The sequence below is a fragment of the Cricetulus griseus genome, chromosome 6 (assembly GCF_003668045.3).
Source record: "Cricetulus griseus strain 17A/GY chromosome 6, alternate assembly CriGri-PICRH-1.0, whole genome shotgun sequence".
In the NCBI taxonomy this organism is placed as follows: Eukaryota; Metazoa; Chordata; class Mammalia; order Rodentia; family Cricetidae; genus Cricetulus; species Cricetulus griseus.
This window is the reverse complement of record NC_048599.1, coordinates 95,210,164-95,229,429: the sequence shown is the minus strand read 5'-3', so window position 1 is coordinate 95,229,429 and position 19,266 is coordinate 95,210,164. Positions and strand designations below refer to the sequence as shown.

General features: G+C 37.9%; 1 protein-coding gene across 1 annotated transcript in view; it reads right to left on the bottom strand.

Annotated features, from left to right (window-relative positions):
• Positions 1–19,266, bottom strand: part of Pde1a (phosphodiesterase 1A) — a 299,343-nt gene that overhangs the window by 72,016 nt on the left and 208,061 nt on the right. Inside the window, exons 3-5 of the mRNA XM_035446645.1 lie at positions 7,427–7,609; positions 3,959–4,025; positions 240–356 (exon numbers count right to left, since the gene is read on the bottom strand). Coding sequence (XP_035302536.1) covers positions 240–356; positions 3,959–4,025; positions 7,427–7,609 — 367 coding nt within the window. The remainder of the gene's footprint in view (positions 1–239; positions 357–3,958; positions 4,026–7,426; positions 7,610–19,266) is intronic.

The window sequence follows — 19,266 nt, the reverse complement described above, 5'->3', positions numbered from 1 at the left end:
GTTTCTGTCCTGATAGGATTTTGTGAAGAATCTAGGGGGTTCCTGTTGGGTTGAAGTTTCCAATCTCATGATGCACAGACATGCAGTGAGTTGTGGTTTCTTCAGAGGGTGAGTACAGACCCCTAACCTGTGACCTGCTAAAACAATATAAAGGCATTGATCAATGACCCGGTGTGTTGTACTGTCATTGTTATTCAAATAACCAGCTCTCTGAGCATCTCACTGTTGAAGTTTCTGACCTTGAATCGGTTGATAAGATCATATCTGGTAAACAGTTCATAAATCATAAACTTGAGACTATGCTCCCCGCTTGCTTCATTTAAGGCAAATACGTCAAAAGACCATTTATCAACCTCCTGTAGAAAAAGAGTCAACATTTTAGATGGCAATAGTATATAATTATGCAGCTTCTCATGGAAAATTATTTAGAAATTAAGCATTGAACATAAAATAGGTAACATTGCAAATTTTACTGGAGTCTGATTCGGCAGGGCTTCAGGAGTGAGGCTGACATGAATAATATGTCATCAAGGCTTTCCCTCAAGTTCCAGGGTTATGAAGCTGATGTAATAAACTTGGGAACAGTCTAATGCAGTCATCTTTGCTCTCTCTGACTTCCTGCCATAAATCATTTCCTAGGATGGCTCCATTTTAAGGCAGGAGAGCTGGTGTATGGCTGATGTTAATTGAGGGATAGAGGAAAAAGAGTCCTGGTTTTTGTTTCTATTCATCACCCACCCGCTTCTTCGATTGGCCTTTTAGAATAAAGAATCATTAAGTTGGCTTAAAGCACTGATATTATCTGTCTTCTTTTGGGATGTAAATTCCAGAGGGAAGCAGGTCCTTAGCCTCCTTCACATATCAAGATGTGTGAAGATGCCTCCTGTGAGAACAAGGAGTGGGTCATTTGATGGTGAAAAGGGTCAGTAGCTTTGCCATTTCGCACACTTCTGGGGGGATGTAAGCAGGTTTATAGGGGAACAGGTAACACTGGGTATGTATCCCTTCAGTGGCATTGGGAGCAGCCAGTAGGGCTAACTGGCCACCACAGTCACCACAGGGTTTTGCTGAAGAACACTTTAAAAAGTACACTATTCTGTTCTGAAGTAGGTGCTGGCTGTCAGTAAAGAACACCTGGTGAATACATGCATGTACTTTTGCTCGAGCTCACTCCCAAGAGTGAGCGCACACGAGCACGGGCACACACACACACATACACACACACACACACACACACACACACACACACACACACACACACACACACACACACATACACACACACACACACACTGGCAGATTCACTGTTAGTAAGAGGACAACTTAAAGCAGTGATTAATTTTGTATGTGTGTCAATTCCATTCATAGTTTCTTCCCTTTATATGAGCATTGCTATGGGAACCAACCTTAGATGCTGTGAGATGCTGAAGTTAAATCAGACATCTGATGAAGCCTCTTTAAAAATGTGTCCTGGGAATGATGATAGTGCTAGCTTCAAATGGTACTGTAAAATGCTTGGTCACTTATGTGTGGGGCTCTTCCAAGCTTTCCCGTGCATATGGAGGTGAGAGGACAACTTTGCTGAGTAGGTTCTCTCCTTCCATCTTTAAGTGGGTCCCAGATATTTAACTCAGATCACCAGGCTTTTGCAGCAAACTCCTTTACCCACTGGACCATCTTACCAGCCTTTTTTTAATCACTTAGAATCAAACACCAATTAAGTCTTTGTTTACTTGCATGCGGTTGTTTACTTCCTCTCGTTTGGCTCCAATATGATGCCTAAGCACTCACTTTTATCTCTTTGTAAATTAAAAATCTAAAATTCTTGTTAGAAGGAGTTTTAGCATTGCTAAAGCTCAGAGGAGGCTAATAAATCTTTTATCAAATTCCAGAGCTAACAAGGAAGAGCTGGTTCATACTTTCAAGGCTTCAGGTTAGAGGCTGGGCTAAGGGTCCCCTCTGGGAAAATATGGGGCTCTACAGGCAGTGATTTACTCATGTCACCTGCAGAGGATGTTTAGCACCCATGCTGTCAGACTGGCATGGGGAATTTTTCAGAATGCACATTCACTTAAATGCTCTTCACTCAGTGATGCCTACTCCTCAACCTTACGCTGCATATGGTTTCAATCAACTACATTGCGCAAAACCCTGTGTTCATATACCAAAATACTTTAGTTCTTTTTAGGCAAATATTTTAAAATTTAACAACAACAAACCAGTTTTGTGGTATACAGTTGAAGAAATAATAGAGGTGGCAAAAATATTTCAAAAACAGCAGTTTTTTGAATATTTAGTACATATTAATGTGTCACTAGAGTTACATGTTTATCTTTATTGGAGTATTGGAAATACTCCAATACATTGGAAATACATGAAAAAGCATCATGAGGCCGGGTGTTGGTGGCTCACACCTTTAATCCCAGCACCCAGGAGGCAGGGGCAGGCAGATCTCAATGAGTTCGAGGCCAACCTGGTCTACAGAGTGAGTTCAAGGTTCAAGGACTACCTCCAAAGCAATACAGAAAAACCCTGCCTCGAAAATCCAAAAAAAAAAAAAAAAAGCATAAAGAAAGAAAAAACATCATGAAACATGAAGTCTTTTAAAACTGATAATATTTAAACCCTGTGTACATCAGCAGAGCAAAGTACAGATGCTAAGGACAAAAAGAAAACAGAAACAATAAGGGTTGCAAATTAAAAACAGGGAAAAAATTTAAAAAACAGAAATGAAGTGTAAGACCAAAAGAGGAACACTATTATCTTGCAGGTTAAGGTTTTTGTTTATAGTTAAAGAATAAGGTGATGTTTGTCCTGGGTTAAGTCCTTGCAAATTAAGGTTTCTATTTGTAATTAAGAATAAGTCCCTGTTTCATAGATCTGATATAAACTGCAAAACATGTTTTCAACCTACACTAAAATTGTGACCCCATTTCCATGATACATAGCCTTACCCTTGCTCCTTCCCTTTCATTGTATCTTTCTAACTCTTGCCCCCATTAAACACTGTCCCTCCTGTAAAAGGGACCTCAAGAAGTTGGAAGGGGCTGCTCTCTGACATCCTGACTAGGAGAGAGAAAGCCAGTCTGGCCAGACCCTGGTGCTTGCTTCAACTGAATGATCACGGACTCAGTTTTTCTCCTCAAACTTTCCAGTTTTAACAAAAGACAGAATCTCTTGATTAATATAAGAAAATCACCATCAGGTTGTTTTAGGAGACAAAGCTGGGTCCTTGAAACCATTAAGAGACAGACAAAAAGGACTTTAGAATAAACAGCTTACAAGACTTTCCAGTGGAACAAGCAACTGTGAGCTAGCCACACTGCACGCCTGTGTGTTACATATGCCATGTGTAAAATGGAAATATGTGAGTCAGCAGCTTCCTGAGGCAGACTCTCACTTCTAGTCATTTCCTGTACACACAACACTGCAATCATGCATGGGACATAAGCTGGGCAGTCTCAAGAGGAGCCAGACACAAGACAGAAAAGTGTGGTTGTTGTTGGTTAGTTTATCAATTTTATACTTTCTCAGACTTAAGATCTTGAATAATTTTCTTCTTATGTTTTGTTACTAAGCACACACTGAAATACCTTTCTAAAACATAATATAAATGTAAGACGATATGTGTGTTCTCAAAATGATGCCGTCTCCAAGTGGAATTCAGGAGCCAAGTAAGGAAAGCTTGGAGGAGGAGTTCTTACACGCATGTGTTGACCATGTGACCATGGAAGGGTGTTGATAGGTACTGACTGTTAGCACAAGTCACATAGTTGTCATATAACTCTAGACAGAGTCAAGGCTTGGATAGCTTTCCATTTAACAAATGCTCAAAAGAATTTTTATGTTGTAATATGTAGACTGCAGCAAAGACCTGCTCTCATTTTCTCCCAGCCACTTGAGGAAAAAGAAATGCATGTGATTATTTTACAAAGGAAAACAACTGGAATTGTTTCACCTTGAGTGGTATTATGACAGCTGCAGGGTATGTCAAACCAACCATGTGATAATTCTTCCTGTACATCCTAAAAAAGACAGAATAATTGCAGAGTTAACATTTGTTCATCTGCTTAACACTTTTAGCTATGCGCTCAACTATCAGGTAAAGACAATTCTGGAGTTCTGCACTTTGTACTCACACTGTGACAAAGGTGATAATAACAGCCATTGTTTCTTTGGGTGACAAGGGATATAGTATTATCTACTCATAGCAACTCTGAGAAATGATCTTGGTTTCCAAGAAAGAACAGTTTTTCCTGAACTTCATACAATTAACAGGTCAACTGTACTCTCCCTGGCCTATGACACTTTCCACAGGACACCCTGTCTGTGGCAGCTGAATATTCTTGTTTTGTGTCCATTTGGGTACCAAAAGTTTTAGATGGAGCTGAGTGGCATGAACATGCTTCCAATTTAGATTTATTTATTTGTATTTTTCTGTTTCAGAATGGCTGCAAGAGGAAACAGCACCATCAGAATTTACTCAGCTCTTTGTTAAGGATATCATAAAAGATTATATTGATAAAGATAACTTAAGACTTCAAATTGCTGTCCAATATTATTTTAAAAAAATTATTCTGAGAAAATGTTCTCTCCAGGTTCATAATAATCCAACAGCAGTATACTCTTATTCATTTGTAACTTGTTTGTTTCTGATAGGATAGAAAGCTAAAATGATGAAAATTACGTATCAGGTAGAGTCTAGTCAAGAAGACCCTAACATACATAAAAGGAAACAATAGGCTACTATTGGGAGTGTGACAGGTTTGTGACTACACCAAGGTTCTGGAAAGACATGGTTTCAAGTATCAACTGTCTCTTGCTTTTTATATCCGACTGGCACACAACAAGCTGTATTCCTTAGACTACATTGCTATGACATTTCACCTTGGGAATATAAGGAAAACACTATAATTTGATTAAATATGACAGATGTGGTCAATATTGGAAATAGTCAAGGGAAATCTGGGCAGTATGGCACATGCCTTTAATCCCAGCACTCAGGAGGCAGAGGAAGGAAGATCTCTGAGTTTAAGACCAGCCTGGACTATAAAAGGAGTTCCAGGATAGCAAGAGCTACACAGAGAAACTCTGTCTTGAAAAAAAAGAAAAGAAAGTAAGCAAAGGAAGGAACGGAGGGAGGGAGGGAGGGAGGGAGGGAGGGAGGGAGGGAGGGAGGGAGGGAGGGAAGAAATAGTAAAGCTGAAAATATTCTGCATTTTTAAAAAATAAGAATGACTGTGGAAACAAAAATATTTTTGAATCTGTGGTCTGTGAATTAAAAACCCAAAAAGACATTGCTGTAAATAATAATAATAAAAAGAAAAAAACAAGTAATTTATCATGCTTTCCTTTTAAATATTGACTTTGTAGTAGCTCAGAATTGACGATGTGTTTAATTATGTGTTTAGCCTACTCTTTCTTGAAAGTCCTTCTCCCATTTCAGCACAGAAACTCTGGCACTTCTTTTCTGTTTCAATTTCATGTTTACTTTAAGTAATCATGGTGTTTTCAGATGTGGGTGATCAGTATAGCAACAAACTTCTTTATTGAAAGACCTCAGGAGAGTTTATAATAAGAAGGCTTTTATTAGTACCCCATGGAGATAAGTATAATTACTCTAATCCTGCTGAACAAGGAAAGTGCTAATTGCACAACAAAGGATCCAGAAAAATATTTATTGTTAATAAAGAAATGGAGTTGTTGATTCTGAGGAAACGGTCTTTGTCTGGCTGTATTTTTTCTATCGTTATCATGAAGAAAAGAGGGTTGGGGTGAAAAGGAGCATTGAACAGGAAAATCATCAGTACAAAAGCTAACAAGGACCCTGTAAGCATTACCAAATCAGTGTAATTTCCTGGTACAGGAGGGAAGAGAGGCTGGGGACACATAGAGGGCCCATGCTTTGAATCCTAAGTTAGGCACTTGGTAGCCAGGTGGCCTTTGGAACAATCTTTAATAGTTCACTTATAAAAGGAGAATCACAAACTTTCTGTGAAAAGTGAAGTAAATGCTGGGTGCAATCTAATAAATACCCAACTGAATAGAGTGGTCATCACTATTACCATAAGTATCTTCACTATGTTCCAGACAATTCTGTTGGTTCCAACTATCACAAAACCCAGAGCTCCCTGGCCCCAGTGGCTGTTCTGAAACCAGGTTTCCTGGACTGGGAAATAGGCTATGAATCTGAGTATTACTTATTAAATGGAATGAAAAAGGCAAGGATGATTGCCCTCTTAAAGTAATTTAAAGAATTCTGTATTATTTTACCCTTCATAATCCCATCATTAGGGATAGAAATATAAAATTATAAATTTTGTTATGCAAATAAAAAGGAAAATCAACACAACTCTTCCAAAAATGCGAGTGAATGCAGATGTCTTCATGCAGCTGCCTTCTGTCTCATTAACCAGGTGAAAAAGACTAATGAATTTCCTGGAATCCAATAAGTGGCAAGTGGTTGGAAATGATGCTCCAAAATATGGCAAGATGAAAAAAATGGCCAGAATTCACTTAAATGTAAGGGGTGCTGAGTCTGAGCTAGGTGACAGAAGCCTGTAGTCCTAACTCTCCAGAAACTTGAGGCAGGGGGAATTAAAAATTCAGGGCCAGCCTGGCCTAACCAGTCACTATCTCAAAAACAGTGCCCGATATGTAACTGTATAATCTGTCCTTCAATCTGGTCAGTTCCAAAACTATTAATATTTCTTCTTTACATGTAATTAAATGCATTCCTTTTTAACCTGAGGAAATCCTGATAAACACTTCTCAGTTTTGCCAGACATGTTTATACTTGGTAATCCCGAAACATCTCATTTTATGGAAGAAAAGTAGCCTTTCCTCTTAAAGACTAAAATAACAACACATGTGAAATTTGGCCACGTTAATAAGTGTAAATGCTGAAAACTAGGGACCTCCCATCATGTCAGGATCTTCTCTCAGTGACACAAATGCTAAAACCTAAGTCCTCTAAAGTGGAATTGAGAGAGATCTCATCTCATGATGGAAACAGAAGGATGAAGTCTTTTCTATTTAGTACAAACAAAAGAGACTCACTTGACTTTGAAATAAAGATTACTTCCCATTTAGGATTTATTCTATGAGTTATTGTAATTTTGCTTACATAAAATGGATAACTGAAGATATCTGGATTATTTATAAACAGTTATCTATAAGGTATGTTTCTAAAGGGGTATGATTTCAGTCTTCCTGTTGGCCTAGTAGAAATAAAAAGAAAACATCCAAGACAAGGTGATTTTGTTGTGCTCATGCTCATCACAAGTTCAAGCTGACCACGCTAGTTAGATTGGTGATGGTACGTGTCCTCCATAGTTAGACTATGGACCCTTAGAACTTTAATGAACTGAACATACTTGTTGCCTTTCAGAGCCCCTTTTCTTGGGATTTGAACCATGCTGCTTACCTTTCCACAAAAATCCCAGCCTGAACAGCATGGACAATGCTTCGAAACTTTGGTTTTTCCTCCGTTTTCTTTTTCATCAGCCCCATTTTCCGTGTGAAGGTAGAAGCCAACCAATCCCGGACTTCTGATGGAACTGAGTCAGTCTGTATGTCACTGAGCTCATCTTCAGTGTCCAGAAGTTTTCTACAGACACATACATAGGTAAACACTGGGGAAGGCAAACAAAGACTAACAAAGAAACAGACATGTTTTCTTCATTTCTTTTATTAATAGCACACCATTCTCTAATTATTCCTTAACATGAACTATTTATAAAAATTGAGTTAACATTTAGAAAGCTCTTAAGTTTTCAAGCTGATCACTTGCTGGGGGCAACGAATGATACATGGTAGCATCTGCTGCTTTTCAAATATTGAAGAACAGTGTTAGCAGTGGTTAAGTGTCACTAATATGCCATTCTAACGGCTTAAAACAAAGAAAGATGGAATGAAAATTCATAAATAAGTGTGTGCTAGTCAGGAAGCAATTAGTTCAGGAAGAAAGGGAGGCTGAGGCTATAAAAACTTATTTAATTTTTTCTACATAGTACAGATAGTAAGTGCTATTTGAATTTTTTGAAGGTTCCAAAAGTCATTCCTATGTGCTATTTCAATGAATAAGTCTTTTCTAAATTAGTGAAATAACTTAAGAATTCTAAAATAATCTTTCAACAATATCACTACAGATTTTAAAACAGAAAAAAAAATAAGAAAGAAACAAGGCCGGTGAGATGGTTCAGCCTATAAAGGACATGCCTTGAACTTAAAGACCTGAGTTAAATCCCCAGAGCCCATGTGGAAACAGAGATGGAATTCCTGAAAACTGTGCTGAGGCTGAGCTTCATGTGTTTATTGCAGCATTCAAGCACACACACACACACACACACACACACACACACACACACACACACGCACGCACGCACACACGCACGCACATATACACCATATATATTCATAAAAGCAGTAATAATTTTTAAAATCAAGATAAATGGTTGGAGTTGTCTCTTAGTCCATGGGGAATTAAGGATGCTCTCTTACCCTAGGGATGCCCAGATCCTCATCCTCACATGTTCAATTCCCATTGACAAAATATCAGGTTATTTGTATTTAACCTATGAGCTTTCTCACAATTTCCTTAAATAAGTTCTCAATTTCATATAATTCCTAATAAAATGTACATGATACTATATATATATATATATAGTGTGTGTGTGTGTGTGTGTGTGTGTGTGTGTGTGTGTGTGTGTGTGTACTGTGTTATTTAGGGAAGAATGACAAAAAAAAATGATTGTACTCATTCAGTCCAGATGCAATTTCTTTTCCTGAACACTTTTAATACCAAGTTATTTGAACCCACAGAGATGGTGAGCAGGAATGCCAAGGGCTATGTTGAAAGCTCATTTTAGGAGACTATCCTCTCTAAGCAGGAGGAATACTGCCAGTCGAGAGCTGCTGTTAACATGAGGATGAAGATTTCATGAGTTTAGACACAAGTGTCCCAGCACTTGGGAGGCTAAGGCTCCTGATGTCAAGTTTGAGGCCAACCTGGGCCAGCTCCAGATGAAATCTTGTCTCTTCAAAGCCAAAGCATCATACAGGACTGCCAGCCAAGGACATCAGCAGGGTTTTACGGAGACAGTGCAAATTAACTTCTGGGAAGTGATGTGAACTGGTTGCTAAGAAGCCATAGCTGCCACAGAGGAGGGTGCTCAGGGAATATCCTGCCTATAGGCCTGTCAGAGTCTATAACTGAGAACTTCCTAATGACTTGAACTGGAAATAATAAAGGAAAGATTTCCCAGTTGATCCAAACTCAGCTACACACACCATTCTACTCTGTTTATAGAACACAAACCAGCTTGTCCTGTCAATTGACTATTTCCTTGAAAGTGCACCAGATCAATAACCCAGCTATCCTTGGCACACTATCTTTGACCTTTGTGTTCTATGAATCAACGTGATCCTTTAAATGGACCCCTCTGTGTGTTCCTCCCTTCTGTATACATACACAATATATAGCTTCATGATATTACGTAAGAACGAATGTATTTATGAAACACCTTAGTAAAAATAAATACTACTTAAGTGCTGGAGTTACAAAACTATATGTACACATAAGACAAATATATACAGTTGAATATTCATACTGATTAATACTCACTTTGTGATTTTTTTAAGTTTCTTTTGCTTCTTGTGTTTGAATGAGTCTGTTTTAACACTAGACCACTGGCATTGTAATTCAAAGTAAAAATTTTTTATGGCACTTTTGCCCATTTCAAGTTGGTTTCCTTAGCCCATTTTAGCATAATATTATAATGCATGCCTTGAAACTTTCATTACTTAAAGATTATGCCATTTCTATTATCTCTTATGCAGTGATCATCTAAAGCTACAGAGCAGGGCAGGTGGAACAGGAACCATTGTGGTGTAACACTATGATGTCACCACGTTCCTTGCATTCTCTTCTCCCTGTTCTTATCAGCTGACGGAAACAGAACGCCAGGTAGGTGGTAACCATTGCCCAGTTTTCCACCACAAATTTGTGTTGGGGATTTGAAGGCTGTATATCCTAAACTCATAAACTTACCCAAGACAGATGGCTAAACAAGACAAAAATCGATTAAAGACATAATAATCATTACTGGGGTGTATTACTCAGAAGTCTGGTAATCTGTAGTTATGCATACAACTCTTCATTGAGAAAGAGAATGTGACTTCAGGGGAAAAGAATTTATTTATTAAGGAATAGAGGAATAAAGGAAGCGCATGTGAAAAGATAGAAACATGGGATGCATCATCGTATACAGAAAAGACAAATCTTGAAGCAGCAACAGATACTTCTCTAGTGGCTCAATTGGTAAGGCAATGGTGTGGGGTATGATGCTTAGTTGTGTATTTAAATGATGATCTAAATGTTTCTATGAAGGTATTTTTTAACATATGTAGGTGGAGCAAAGTAAATTACCCTTCAAAATATGGATACTCATCATCAAATCAGTTGAAGGCCTTAAAGAAAACAATGGGGTTACCTTAAAGAGAAAATTCTGAGTTGGAATGACTTCCAGATTCAAGACTATAGCATCAATTTCCTATAATTTCCAGCTTGCCAAGCTATCTTGCAGATCATAAGGCAGTCCTTAAAACATGCTTCCCTGCCTCTCTAGTGTGTGAACATCATGGAGTAACTACCAGTGTAAATTAGGTAGCTACAGGGTAAGGTCTTCGTCCTATATTTATTTCTGAGAGCATTTGTTCCTAGTTATTGTTTTAATAAATAAAGTAAATCTTATCTGAAGGAGACATTTAAACACCATATTCTTGAGACATGTCAAAATTACTGTTAGCCTATAAAATGAAAAACTGAAAATTTCTGGGAGTGGTGTTGTAGACCTTTAATTCCAAGACTCAGGAGACAGAGGCAGGTGTGTCTATGTGAGTTCTGGTCTACATAGTGAGTTTCAGATGAAGCAGGGCCACATAGAAAGATCCTATCTCAATTTTTTTTTTTTTTTGCCAGGCAGTGATGTTGCACGCCTTTAATCCCAGAAGAGGCAGGCGGATCTCAGTGTGTTTGAGGCCAGCCTGGCCTACGAAGCTACACAGAGAAACCTTGTCTCAAAAAAATTGTAAAACATAACCTGTTCCTTCTATGACTTTATATTTCAAAAGGAAAAGACTAAATAGAGAAGGTAATGAGGAGACAATTATGACAGAAAACACTTCTTTGGATAAGGTCATCAGGAGTGGTGTCATTTAAGACTCAAAGAATGAGAAAGGATTTAAAATTGGAAAATGTAAGTGAAGCCCATTCCAGTCTAATGGAAGAGCAAGTGCAAATCCTCCTGGGGAGGCAGAATAACAGAAATATTTGAGAGCAGAGAGAAGGACAAAGGTGACTATCAGATAACAGAAGAATTGGGTTGAATTAATGGCAAGATTAACAAATATCTCCATGTCTCTGACATATGTTGTTCATCATTGCCCTCCTCCCATCCCTTTTCTTATTTATCCTATCAGTCCTTTCCTGTCTTCTTTATCCTTGTAGTGGTAGTTTTTATGTATTCTATGTTGGTTCTTTGGTTTTATAATTGTTTTAATATGTAATTGTTCATCTTTAATGAAGAGTATGTCCTACTGAGTCAGCAAGTTGAAGGACCAGGAGATGAATACAGCACACAAGAAAGAAACTAGATGTGCCAGGATGTGTTCAGTCAGCACATGGAAGAAATACCTTAAATCTCCTTTTGCTTCAGCTGAACACAATAAGAGGTGATGGGTCTGCGCTACAGAAGTATTTCTGACCTAGAAGATCAGCTGCAAAATGGCCTGAATGTCTTCATCCATCATGCCTCTGATGCCTCTATTGTACTAGCCTGTGGGATGGGGGGTGGTCTCCATAGTCAGCCAGTATTCCTTCACACTTTCATTATAGGAAAAAAATGGTGGTTGTTGTTCTATTAGTTAAGTGTCATGCTCTAGAGAACTGTGCTCTGCTGTGCCTGTTAAATGAAAGAGAACTCTATACTAAAACTTTTAACTTTCCCATCTTCATCTCCCCCAAGAGTAACCACTCATAACAGTTTAGTGTGTATTACTAAATATTTTCTAGTCATTTGTTGGACATATGCCAATTCTGGGGCTGTGCCTTGCACCAGGGTAGGTGTGGGCCATACAATACTACAAAAAAAAACAAAGTAATTCTGCTCTCACTGTCTTTTTCAGTCCTTTACATTAGACAATGAGCATTAAATCAGCAAACAAGTCAGTGAACATTCAAGAATCATCAAGTAGAGGGGGTACTAAGAGGAATACTATACTTGGAGTAAAAAAAAAAATAAAAAAACAGAAGGACCGTGCTTTCTGGGGTCAGAGGTTTTCTACAAGAATACAATTCTGTTACCTATTTTCCTCACTCCCAGCTTTCTTCTTTTGTATTCACCCTTCTTGCAATCTTCCTTGAATTCACTTCCTCTTACCACCACTCAGAGATTTTTGATGTTTATCTGATCAACCTTGACAGGGCAGACACCAAAATCATAATATAATATGGACTAGCATCTTTGAACTTTTATAGACAGAGTTATAATCTTTTTCGGATGTGGAAATATCTGAATATTTGCATAAGTTTATGTCACCTAAACATGCAATGCCTTTCTTTTTTTCAATTTCTTTCATTTCACTTCTTACATAAATTTGTGCAAAGAGAGGTTGTTAAAATGGGTTTCTAAAATTTTTATAGTTTGTTCCATACATCATTGGTTTGATGGCCCTTTATCTTACAGTTAGAAGGCAATGTGAACATAAATATGAGTGTTGTTAAGAAATAAGACTTCCTGTTTTAGAAGCATGCGATGTGAAAATATAACTATTGGTGTATTTTCCTTAGGAATCCATCAAGTGCACTCTAGGGTAAAGAAGTGATAAAGCATATATATGTAACATTCTAGCACTCTTGACCTCTAAAAAATGTTTCACTCTTTGACATGATGGTTTTGTGTCCCAGTGGGAGTCAGCAAAGATTAAAGAAAGGTTCTCAGACAAGGGCTGTGTGTGGAAAGGGGACCAGGGAACTGAGAAAAACTGACCTTGCATCTGATCAGTGATCAAGAGATCCTTTGGAGCTATTTATAGGCCAAAATTTCTCTCCAAATAAGATGACACATCTCCCAAAGGGCTTATAATTTGAACTAGAAAGTTTTCGGGGAAAGGGAAATAAAGAAGGAGGCAGGCTCGGAAAGAGAGGTCATGGGATTTTGACTCTTAAAATTATATGTCAGTGAAAATATTTCTGTCTGAGTGGGCTCTTGGAAAACAGTCACACCCAAGGAACCACAGTCCTTTCCAGGAAGTTGGTGGCCATAAGTAAACTTAAATATTATTATTCAAAGGCTGGGTGTGATTAGAAGAGAGTGGTTCTCAAGTCAGAATTTTTCTTGTTCTTCGATGCCATTCAGATGATAGTGAGTCTATTTCAAGAAGCAATTAACTCATCCATTTTACCGATAATATTCAGGGAGACAGTGTTTAATCTAGTGCTGAGGGTGAATCTGAACTCAAACTTTTCATGTGCTACCCCTCTCAGACACTTGGGAGGTGGGATAAGAGAGACTCATCTGCCTATGGTATGTATCATCTATCATCTTTTGTAGCCAGTGTTTCCTTTGCAGGGGACCCAATTATTATTGTTTATTCAACTAACAATGTGTCTATCCACCAAAGAACCCCTGAACATGATACCAGTCTTTTATTCAGGCTTCAGAACCAACCCTATTGCTTATATTTTGAACCAGGGAAAAAAAAGCAAAAATTTAGCTCATTCAGCCTTCAAAATACCACATTGAGGAAGATTTTCACCTTTTTCTATTTTAGTGAATAATAAGAGAGGCACAGGCACAGGTAATTTGCTCAGTCAGTGGCCATGACACATTCTGAGTACCAGCATCTCTGATTTTGGCATCTGAGTCTGTAACTGTTGAGATCGTCTTCATTTTAAATGTATGATTTTCTTACAAAGTGTACAGATTGTAGAGTGTCTTCTTATTCACCTAATAGTACCAGCAGTCATTATTCTCCATCTTGTCTATGCTTTGAAATTTAGTGTTTAAAATAATCTTGAAAAATTCTTGGATGGGGAAGAAAAGTGGTAGTAGGGAGATAAGATGAATTTGAAGAAATGAATGAGAGGTATATTTGACCAAAATTCATTTTATGCATGTATAAAATTATCAAATAACTAAAAAGGAAAAAAAAACATTTAGAAGTTTAGCTTACTGGTAAATTTTTGGTGGAAGAAAGCTTATTTTTTTCAAAGCTGGTATCTGGAACACTCTTGTCTAGAGAAATATCAGATGGCAAAATGTCTATGATACTTTGAAAGGTGGTGAATTCATTGTTAGGAGGGACTTGAGTGTATTTGAAATTTCATTTCTGTCATCACTAACCTACGTCCTAAATTCTAAACACAGTGAAATGAATTCTTGCATTCAAAGCATGCGCTTTTACTTATTTATCTATGTATTCATTCATTCACTTATTTTTATTTATTTATTTATTTATTCCTTGATGTCCCAGAAAGGACAAAACTCACAAAATCTCAAGTTTTGTGGTTGTTTAAAGCAGATTTCCCTGCTTTTCTGTGACTGGGAGAATATGATCATTGTATATGAGAGAAAACAGACTGACCACTAGGGTGGAGAAGGCAGGCATGCCATTAGCTCAATTCCCAAGAGACAGATTTTGGCTATTGGAAGGTTGGCAAAGGATAGTGGTGAAGTCAGAGGTGGCCTTCTCCAAGTTAAAGCTTAGGAAGGATTTGGCAGCTCCTTTGTATTCACCCAGGGAAGTGGATGTCCATGCTTAGGAAGGTCCTGTCCCCTAGGACAGGCAGGAAGGGCCCCAGGCATGTCCCAGTAAGGCTCTCAGATGGAATCAAGTTACTTGAAGATCTGGAATAAAGATTATATTTTTGGAGTATGTTGGGACAGAAGTGGGAGAAAATCAAAGAGGCAGAACACTGCTCTAGGCCTTGGCTTCCCATCAGGAAATCTTAGTTCAAAACATATCTTCAAATATATTCCACTAGGCACAAAGCTTAACATTCCACTGATTGCCAAGTTTTGGATTACTAAGCATCCCCTGCCTCATCAGGAGCTATCTGTTTAGCTGGAAAGAGGCTCCATCTATGTGAATTTCAGTTCCTTCTCAGAACAACAGAGATGGGAATAGCCTTGTGCCTAGTGATGCAGTTAAGGATGGAGAAATGGAGGATAAGTTTTTTTAGAACAACACCTGTCTCTCAGTAAGCTCTTGGGGAGCCTGAGCTAGCTACACCCTGTGTGAATTGGCCTAAGCAGATTTCTTTTACTAACACATAAGAAAAAGTTTGGGATCATGGGGTCAGAAGAGTTTGAAACATGCATGATATTAAGACTTGGGAGAGCACATACATGTGTATGTGCACACATATATGCATATACACATATATCTGTACACAATTATAATACACATGTGTATACACATGTTACATATATTACATACACATATATTACATATACATGCATGCCTATATTTAAACACATTTATGTACACATATATGAACACATATATAAACACATATATATTTTATACATACTCATTCTAAAGGCTGTGAGAAGGCAGTATATTTTAACGTATATTAAAATTTTACCTAGTAAAATAGGAAAACCACAGATGCACAAATAGAACAGACAGTAACTGGTTGAGAAGGGAGGGAAACAGGCAGAGTTACGGTTTAATTGGCACTACCATTCCCTTCCCTCCAATTCCTTGCCTACCGCTCACTTCCTGACCCTCCTTCCTTCATGTTTTTAAAGCCATTGAATCCTCGTTGTGCAGCCTATATGTGGTGGAGGGCCATCTATTGAAGCTTGGGCAGCCTCTCTGGAACCACACACCAGAAGAAAACTGATTTTTCATTACTCAGCAGCCATTAGTTGTTAATTGCCTTACAACTAGAATTAGGACTTCCTTCATCCATGTTGGATTTCGGTTGACTAGGTCATATGCATGCAATCTGAGCCAATGTGTGATCATAGGTGCTTTGGTCCTGCCATGTCCAACAAATGCTGTTTTGCTGTAGAAATCAACTACTTCTGGCTCTTAGAATCTTCCTGCTTCTCTTTATGAAATGCTCTCCCAGAAGATCTGGATTTGAGTCCCAGCACCCACATGGCAGCTCATAACAATCACACCAGCTCCAAGAAATCTGATGCCTTCTTTTGGCCACCATGGGCACCACTTGTGCAAGCAGTACACAGATATACATGCTGACAAAATTCACATACATTAAAACATTAAAATAACAATAATAAAAAGGGGCTATCAATTTGAGAGCAGGAAAGGGCATAGGCAGGGCTAGAGAAGGAAAGGGAGAGAGGAAAGTGATGTAATTCTCGTTCAATATACTAAAAACAAAGATTTAAAAATCAGAAGGTTAATGATATCATCGAAGACTCAGATTCCCTTTGTCTTTATTTAGAACCAATTTTGATGTTAAGTTTAGCTTTTTTCTTGTGGCAAGGTAGCTTTTTCATGCTAGAGCAATGTTTCTATACAGTGCTTGCCAGACAAGTATGAGGGCTTGAGTTCCAATTCCACAAGAAAAACACAATCTAGTCAAATTGGTGAGAGAATGATTGAAGAAGCTACTCAATGTTAGCCTCTACCTTACACACACACACACACACACACACACACACACACACACACACACAAATTAAAAGAATTATACTTATACATTTGCCAGAAACCTTATCAATCTTTATGTAATTCACTTGAGGTAGAATGATAACACATACGGATGTCTAAAGACAATAGCTAGGGAACTAGGAAGTAGGATGTAGCCACTGGTTTAAGTCAATTAGGATTCATCCATTCTAACCCTTTGGCTCATTAGTCCCTGGAAAAGGGATATGAGATAATTTAGGAATTAATTTTCAGGAATATTCCATTTAAATATGAATATAATTAATTACTTTATCCTTTAAATTTATTAACTTCGCATAAGAAGTAATAGTGTAAGTCATACAGTTTTAAGAATTTCATACAGTAATATGCAATGATATCTGCAAGTTGCATAATAGATTGTCTTAGATATATTTGTCAAGTGATCATCATGTATATTATTAGTGTTTAAAGTCACATTTTTCAACTCTAAAGAATTTATTTTAAATGTTGTAATTGTGAAATCTTATTTAATATGTGGAGGTTTTGTTGGTCATTTCTAAGAACAATTGGTGATTTTTTTTGTCGCTTTACAATAGTGAGGCTGTTTCTGAGGGTTTATAGAAAGTAACAAACCACAGATGGTGAGTAGATATAAAAATCAAACAAAATAGGTGTGACTTTTTCCCAGCATGGTTTTCACACCCATATACGAGGTGAGTACAGCCTACAAACACAGTGCTCCAAACAGCCACCACTCCTACAGCTTACACCACAAAAACAGAATTCAGCAAAAACATATCACTTGCTTTTGATGGTTTACTGGTCACCAACACACACAGTTCACCTGAAAAGATTTCCTCAGGGTATCCTTCAAGTGAAACTAAGCAAAGCAAAAGCTACATTTACAAATTCTTCCTAAGCAAAACAACAACTGACTTCTTGCCCCTTCCTGATGGCTAGGACTGGGGTAGGTTAGTCAGTAGCAGGTCTTTGTAAGGATACATAGGGACTAAAGGTCACAGAATTTCACAGCAGAAAGGAATTGAGAATTCTTCTATGTGAAAAAAGTAATGGTTGAGGATGAAGGAAAAAAAAAAACTTCCCCTAATCACTAGCAGGAGAAAAAAACAAGAAAATAGAATAGTATCTGAACTTCCAGCGAAGGCCCTTCCTCAAGATCATTTTACACACCCCCTTCTAGGACCTCTTGCTTCTACAACTAGCAGAAGCACTATTTTGTTTGCTTACACAGTCAACAAGACATAGTGATTTTTAAGAATACAATCTCTCCATTTTCAAGTTCTTACCAAGTGACTTAAATAGCATCAACCTCATACCTTCTCTTGGTGCCACATGAGTGTGCCATACGAGTGTACATATCCAGTTGACTTGGACACAATGACTGTTTAAAGAAAAGCTTGTTGCCTAACCCAAAGCAATCCAACAAGGATATGCTTGTTAGATCCTGTGGCAAAGAAAACCTTTTCATTCCTTCCAGGTTTGGCAGTTTGAAGAAAGTTTGGAACTTGGAAATACTGATAATGTCTTGTTATGATTAACGGTATCAGAGAGATCATTCCAGAGCAAGCAAAACAGAGAGGCCAATCTGCTGACGTCATGTGTACCTAAGTCAGCCTATTTTATAGGCAGCCCTAGAAGTCAGTGCTTTAGATAATGGGAGCTAGTAATCTACTGCTTTGTTTCAGTGGGTTTGGTTGAGTTTGGATCACAACTGAAACATCCTCAGAGATGTTTATAAATCAGTTCTTAACTTTGCTTCTTCTCTTTTCTAGCTATGACAGGAACACGCAGAGTCAATGTCAAGGTGATGAGCATAGAGAATTTTCTTTCCACATCACCATGGTTTGAATGTTGCATGACTCATCATTCACACTTTGACCATAATTTCTGTAAATCCTTACCTACGCTTGGTGAGCAGTTGAGTCAAATTGTAACTAGCCTTTCTCATTCAATAGTGCTGCTCACATTCATCCTTTGAAGGATGCTTGGCTACGAACTAGTTAGTTCCAGCTAACTTCTTCAACTATGTGACCACATTAACAGTTTTCTTTGTTTCTATTTTTCCCCAAATAGCAAACTCTAGAAACACAATCTTAATAATTTCCTCAAAAGTCGTTCCTCCTTAACTCTGCAGTGTCATAAGTATTTCAGAGGCATTGGGAATTTCCTAGCTCACCCAAGTTCTCCCAGAGACATTGGTTTTACCAATTCAGGGCTTCTACCCCAGCTAACTCTCCAGTCCATCTTCTTCTGACATGTGGCTTGTGTCTGTTCCTACTCCAGTTCTCCTGTCAGTTTTGCCCTGTGATTATCATAACTCTTTAAAGATCTTTACTCACCTTTCCACTCCACACAAAAAGTTTCCATCCTCACCCTTGACTGTGATTATTAATGTAACCAAGATTTTAAAAGACCTTCATGGTTGGAAGTGAGATAATCTGACATTTGAAAAGTTTAAAAAAAATTATACATTCTACAGAGGCTTAATTTTAACTTCTGTGCAGACTGTTCCTTTGTTTTATTGAAAAATCTTTTGAATAGGCCTTTTAGTTGCACTATAGAAACAATTCTGATCTG